General features: G+C 45.3%; 1 protein-coding gene across 4 annotated transcripts in view; it reads right to left on the bottom strand.

The window, feature by feature from the left end:
- Positions 1 to 763: 763 nt before the first annotated feature.
- LOC116842056 (LHFPL tetraspan subfamily member 6 protein-like) overlaps positions 764 to 7,247 on the bottom strand; it is a 38,894-nt gene continuing 32,410 nt past the window's right edge. For 3 of the 4 annotated variants that reach the window (XM_032810711.1, XM_032810709.1, XM_032810710.1), the window contains exon 5: positions 764 to 2,209. In XM_032810711.1, the coding sequence (XP_032666602.1) occupies positions 1,810 to 2,209 (400 nt within the window). In that variant the 3' untranslated portion in view covers positions 764 to 1,809. The remainder of the gene's footprint in view (positions 2,210 to 7,247) is intronic. The other variant, XM_032810712.1, reaches the window with a different exon arrangement.

Genomic DNA, 7,247 nt, shown 5'->3' with positions numbered 1-7,247 from the left:
CAAACGAACCGTTTGCCGCGAGATAAGACTACGGGATTCACTCTAACCGTGTGTATGTATGTGTGTATGTGTATATATGTATATATACATACGTACATGTACAGGTCGCGCGTATATATATGTACAGAGACGCGGGATTTGCCTCGAGGAGGTAGATATGCGTTAATCCGTCAAAAGTTTCATTAATCTGCTCGAGGTACTACTCGTGGGTTCCGGATCGAGATTGATCGCGCTGAGAGACCAATTCCCTCGGTCCACTTTGGTCTCTCACGAGTTTGCTCATTCGCGCGAACAGATATTCCCGGTTACTTACGCCAGATAGACAGGTGTACGTAAATTTAGCAGCAATCTTATACTAGTCGATCTGGAAGGGTCGCATGCGAATGGTTCATATGTCGCTCGTATTTATCAAATACGTGAAGAAAATATTGTAGCAAAAATTACAACAAAATTTTCGTAATCTTGAACCATACAAGATTGTGACCGAAAAATTACTACATGTCTGTTTAAAAATATTATTGACATGTTCGATTACAGAATTATTGTAACCACTTAGGTGTTTCTTTTGTATCGTATGTCGTAGATGGGTTGTTAAATTTATTATTTCTACAATAATTTATGTTGCAATATTAATATAGTATAGTTTTTTTTATAAAAAGCAGTATAAAAAAATACTTTACCGTAATAAAAAGTAACTTTAATGTAATTTTCGCTACAATATTTTCTCTGTCCGGAGTGTCGACACAGAAATAAAATGATGAAAATAATGTCACATAAAATATAATATGAGAACTTGAATATAACTTTCAGTACATTTGTTTATCAATGCAACAAGAAAATTACATCACTGCACATCATGTTAATTCAATGCTTAATACGGTACATTTGTTTCAGAAACGTAATTAAAAAATTTGTAAAGTTTCCACCATCGAGACTGTCTTATCGTCGTGACATTCATGAAAGTCTATCTGGGTACATCGATCGAAAGAGTCACACTCTCCCCCTTTCTCGGAGTGAAATGTCACTGGAAAAGTCGAGTGACCATCGAGCCACTCGAATTTGAATGATTTTTCACTCATACATAGTGAATCCTCCGCTCTGAATCGTCGAGTGACCATTTTCACTCGAAATCGAAGTAAACCTGACGTGCTACACCGTCGCGGGAACCTATTCGCTGTAATCGATTGAAACATTCGCTCGTATAGAGTTAGAGTCTACTTCGTTTGAGTGAAAATATTCACTCTCTCGAGTGGCAGTACCTTCATTACCGCTTTCAGCGAAAGCACTGCCCACTTTCGTTTAGAGTGAGATTTCACGCCAAGAGATCTAAAGAGCACCCCGAGCTGGGTCTCGCAGTCTCCCAAACGCGTGCGACAGAGTTACCCGCGAGGATCCGCGCAACTGTCCGGGGTCGTACGCTTTTGAGCATTCGTCCGAGAACACGGCGCGATTTTCTCTACGCGGAAGAGAGAGACGGGAAGGTGAACTTCTCCGCGAATATTCAACTGGTACCTATCCCCCGTCAACTTTACAGCCTCGAATCCTCGTTCCGTCTGTCGATCAGCGCCTCGCCGACACGGTTGCCGCAACGTTCTGTTTTTTCCTCGCGAAACACGTCCAGCTCGCGCTATAATCACGAGACCCATCAACGTCAGCACGCTCGCGTGCACGCTCGCGTCGTCGGCCACGTGCGAAGCGCGTTCGCGCTAGACCATGCGCCAAACCGGCGCGTAAAATCGCGCGAAAAAATTCGCGGGTCGGTAAATATAGCGCAGTAGGCGCGACAGCGTTTCACGCGCACACTATCATTCACACCACCACTGGCCAGCCACGTGCATCACACGCCAAGGGCCGTTCATATGCGCGATGACACGTGTAGTGTATCTGGTTTCGCGGCGCGACGGCGACGGCGGGCGACGTAGATGGACGGCGACGACAGCCGCGCTCTCGCATACTCACGCACGCACATGGGGGCGCAGCAACAGCGCCAGGCACGATCAACAGACCGTGACGATGGAGAGCGTGGTCGTCTTCGGCGAGGCGTAGGCGTGAATCGACTGGGAGTATCTCGATTGTCAAATGCGCAGGGGGTCCGTGTGCGAATTCGAGGGCTTGTGTCGGGCCGCGCAGAAGCTCAGGCCGAAGCACAGCATCAGCAACGCCACCGAACCGACCAGCAAATGAGTCGACCAGGACACCGAGCACTTTCCTGAAACAAATGGCATCCGTCTGTCATCGACTCGATTCGACTCGATTCAACTTGACACTCCTCTCCTTATCCCCTTGTGAATCCTAGTCGGGTCACAATCCCGAGGGAATTTCTGCGGGAGATAGCGTGTACGGACGACCTACTAATCGTGGCTTGTGTCACGTAATCATCGGCATGCTTGTTGTCGTTCGATCGGGTTAAAAGCGGATTAAGTGAGTCGCGATGGAGATAGATGTCGATGCATCAGTCTACGGATGTGTTGAGTGACTTCTTGAAGAACAGACAAAACGTCATCTACGTTTCTTTTTACAGAGTTATCGATGCGTCGGGTCACAGATGTGCCAAGTGTCAATAACAGAACTTTTCAGGAGAAGTATTTGGATGTTTGTAACTTTGTGATAAGAAACGTAGACTTCTCTAGGCATATAATACTGGTAAGAAGTTTGAGATCACTGATGAAAATGTTTATCAAGAATAATTGAATCCCCAAACTTTTGACCGATACTGTAGACTACGTTTTGTCTGTTTTTCTAAAAAAGATTACTCTACACATTCGTCAACTAACGCATCGATATACTCTCAAAGTTTCTTGGAACGGAACTCGTTCAGAATGAGTGAAAAATGGCAGTATTTTCACGAAACGGTAGTCAAAACGAAATCGCAAGAGTGAATGTTCCACTCAAGCTCAGAGTGGATTCTGATTCCACTTAAGTGAATATTTTGATCGATTAGAGATATACTCCTATGACGATGAAGTACACCAGATTCATCCTTCAATTTCGAGTGAAAATAGTCAGATAATTTAGAGTGGAGAATCCAGTTTATATGAGTAAGAAATTGTTTGAATTTGAGTGGCTTTGTGGTCACTCTATTTTCTGAGTAAAATTATACTCCAAGAAATTTATAGAGAATTTCTCCCCTCTCTCTCTCTCTCTCTCTCTCTCTCTCTCTCTCTCTGTCTCTCTCTCTCTAAAAACCTACATAATAAATTTACCATAAATTATCTGTAATACATAATAATCTATTGGGAGTAAAAATTAATTCGGTCCGTTTTTTTGTGGTCAAAAATGCATTTATTTCAGAACAAAATGAATGAACAGATTAATCAAAGTATTGTCCATCGCTGGCTACTACTTTTTCCCACCTCTCAGGCAATTTTCGAATTCCATCTCGAAAAAATGTCTCGTCTTTTGAGGCGATTCAAGTTAGAAGCCAATTTTCGATTTCTGCGAAAGAAGTAAACCGGTGACTTGCCAAATCGTGTTGCATCCGTCGGAACAACCAGTAATCAGAAGGAGCAATGTCCGGCGAATACGGCGGGTGCGGTAAAATATCCCACTTGAGCGTTTCCAAATCATTTTTTACGACTTTTGCGACATGAGACCGAGCGTTATTATGCAGAAGAATAACTTTGTCATGTCTTTGCTCATATTCCGGCCGTTTTTCTCGTAATGCACGGCTCAAACGAATCAATTGTTGCGTAACTCCCAATGATTCTGCTCCTCTTGCGTTTGACTCGGATCTTCATCGAGTAATGCTTCCAATTCTTTGTCTTCGAATTTTTTTGGCTGTCCAGAGCGAGGCTTGTTTTCAACGCTGAAATCACCATTCTTGAAACGTCGAAACCATTCCCTACATGATTTATCAGTTGGAGCATTGTCACCATAAACTTCTACAAGCATTCGATGCGCTTCAGCTGCACTTTTCTTCCAATTAAAGCAGAAAACTAAAACCTCCCGCAAATGCTGCTTAGTTAACACAAAATTTGACATATTCAACACAGTAAAAAACAGGGGTTTTGTATGAAACTCAAAGCGATATAAACTGAATATTATTGACAGATGTCTAACCTCTCTGAAACCACCGAAATCAGCTGTCACTATGAAACATTCATAACAGCCAGAGCTATCTTTTGAAAACGGACCGAACTAATTTGTACTCCCAATATAACAAATCTGTCTATCTATCTTATATCTATTTACTTATATCTATTTGTCTGCCCGTGAAATGCGCGTGAGACGTTAAAAAGACCGTCTGAGAGAATAGCTGCTGGGGAAATGGAGAAACTGAGAGGCGTCGCGTCATCGAGACATTCAGCGGGCGACTCGTATCAGGATACCGAATACTCCCCTGAAACAGATGGCAGCCGTCTATCATCGACTCGACGACCCCATCGTGAAAGCCCGACGCATCAGCACCGCCGGGAATTCGCCGGAGAATAGTTCGGTGTCCTAATCGTCGCGCTGAGCTCGAATATAATCGCTTAATCAGTGCGCCGAGTAGATTACTAAGTAAACCGGGGCGGACGAGCGAGATACTCAGCGAGAGACACGCGAAAAGGATAACGATTGTCGGACTGAAATTCCAACGCGCGCACAAACGCGACGCCGAAATGATACCGATACCAATCAATGCCCAAATTATAATTTGAATGCGATTGCAAGCGCCGATTAATCGAGTGCGATTTGGAATAGGCGCGATTGATTTACCGTTACTTTCGCATCGCTCGCAGTTATCCCCGCTTTGGCTGTTTGCAGAATTAATATAAATGAGCCTGTGACACAGAGAGTGCATAAAGGGATATCGCTTAACCGGCGGCTGAACGCGCCGCCGAAATATATGCGATCTGTCCGTCATTGGTCTTACGTCGGTTTCAGCCACCAACCGGTCTATTCCCACGGCACTCACCTGGGGACGCTTGTCAGCCGTGCGTCGAGTATTATGGATTACGCGTTTCGGATGAATATTCGACGACCCTGCGACTCTCCCACGGACGCGAAAAGTAAACGCAGCGGCTACGGAAGTCGCGTCAGTCCGCGAAACGTCCCGTATTTCCGACTCTGATCACGCCCGAGTCGAAATCTTAACCTTACTTTCGACTTCGACTTTCCAACATCTGTACATCGAGAAAAAATGATCTGGTATTTGTAAGCATAATTACATAGAGAAATAATGACTGCAAATAATGATCGGGAAAATGATGTTTTATTAAATTCCATTGTAATGTTAATAATAATAATCTTATATGCATGTTACTACTATTTTATTAACAAATTAATTGGAGGTTTAGAACAGTCGCCCGGCAAGCGAAAGACCCGAGTTCGAGTCCCAGTCTAGCAAAACCGTACTCTCGATATTTTTCTCTTTCTGGAACGAAAAAGATACGCAGATCTCGAACGCACGGCGTCCCGCCGCCACCTAGTATGCCCTCCTCCTTCTATGGTGGATTCCCCATGGCGCATTGCGTCCAAGCACTCGGGGACTGCCAAAAAATTGGTGTCAACCCCGGGGCTTATTTGTATTATTTGCACCGGATGAGGAGGGGCAACGGAGACGGGCATACATGGACAGCAGGTCTTAAAGGATAGCAACCTTTGACTTTGAAAGGCTGACAACTGTACCACTTGATATATTAATAGTAATATTGACTAAGTTTACACGGCAACTTAAAACCGGTTTAGTAACTACCGTAGTTAGTAAACTCTTGAATCTGATTGGAGTATATTTCTAAATCCAAAAGAATACAGTCGGATGCGAGAGTTTACTAAATACGGTTGTTACTAAACCAGTTTTAAGCTGCGGTGTAAACTTAGTCATTGTTTCTCTCTGTAGTCGCCGTGTGCTCGGGATCGCGCCAGAGATGTCGCTTTCAAATGGCATCTCTGAGCGTTATCTAGGGAGAGGAGAGTGTCGTGAGCGTCAGGTAGCTCAAAGTGATTTAGAGCAGTCGCCCGGCAAGCGAAAGACCCGGGTTCTCGAATCTCGGTCTAGCAAAACCGCGCTCTCGATATTCTCCTCTCGCTGGAACGAAAAAGATACGCAGATCTCGAACGCACGGCGTTCCGCCGCCACCTAGTACGCCCTCCTCCTTCTATTATTAATAAAAGATTAGTTGGAGTGACCAAATATTGTTATATACGATATCTGGTCGATATCGATACTACAACGTCAATAACTTAAAAATTACTCTGTGATCAACCACACAATCAGTTGTTTTATATTTTATTATTGAATCTAGTTGGTACAATCAGATTTATGCATGGACTAAGTATGCTGTTTCTTTCCGTGTGGGTCCTAAAGAGGAAAAGCTAGTAGGTTCAATAAGATCAAAAGAGGTTGATACAAAACTTGAGAATATCAAAGCGGATGTTAAAAATGAAATATTGAGGTCGAAAGCAGAATCAAAATCTCGATTCGAGCGGACGTGCCTCTTGTTTCTCACTGCGTGTGAATCGACTTGCTCGCGCGATTCGCGAGAACGTTTCCGAGCTACGGAAGCCGAAGACAAGAGAATCCCTGCCGTGGCCGACGTAAGAAGCGGCATTTCCTCGCACGCCGGTTCTATTGTATATATTTGCGCGGCAAATTTACCGCGGATGCGCGCATCGCAGGAGACGCACATTCGCAGCACGGTGGCAAATCCGCAGCAAATCAATAACAATCTCCCGGGTATTGAGAGGTAAATCGGCGGATCGCCGATGTCGAATCAGATCGTTACGAGCACGCTGGGAAATTACGGGGAAATCAGGAACTGTGTTGCGGGAGCCGGGCGGGGCGGATGACGACAAGGACGACGACGACGACGAGGATGAGGATTGCGGCGCTCCTGCGAAGTTACAAGAGCCATAAGTCTTGACTGGTTTACGTAAAGTCCCGGAATGGCTGTAGGTCGTTGAGCGCTCGGTAAAACGCTCCGGGAACTCGCCTGTGAAAATGCGGAAACTTCCACACTACCTATCCCAGTCTGTCGTACTCGTCGTCGTCGTTGTGGTCGTCGTCGTCGGCGTTACGTCCGTAAGAGTAATCACGCACAGACGCGCGTCCGCGGATTTCAGCGGTGGCGGCATCGGAACGGCAATTTCTCGTTGAAGACGTCGTTAAACTAGGAAACGAGCAACCAAGACGCGAGTCCGCCGAGCGTTAATTAGTTATCGAATTAGATCGATAAATGCCGCCGTATTCCGGCGGAATTGAGTTCCGGCGATTCCATTCGCTCGTACAACGCCGTCGCCCCCTCTCCCCCCCCCCCCTCTCCGCC

Source organism: Odontomachus brunneus, unplaced genomic scaffold (assembly GCF_010583005.1).
Source record: "Odontomachus brunneus isolate Ranch 3 - 2012 unplaced genomic scaffold, Obru_v1 Obru_scaffold_021, whole genome shotgun sequence".
In the NCBI taxonomy this organism is placed as follows: domain Eukaryota; kingdom Metazoa; phylum Arthropoda; class Insecta; order Hymenoptera; family Formicidae; genus Odontomachus; species Odontomachus brunneus.
Note: the sequence above shows the minus strand (reverse complement) of the source record. Positions and strands in the feature narration are given on the sequence as shown.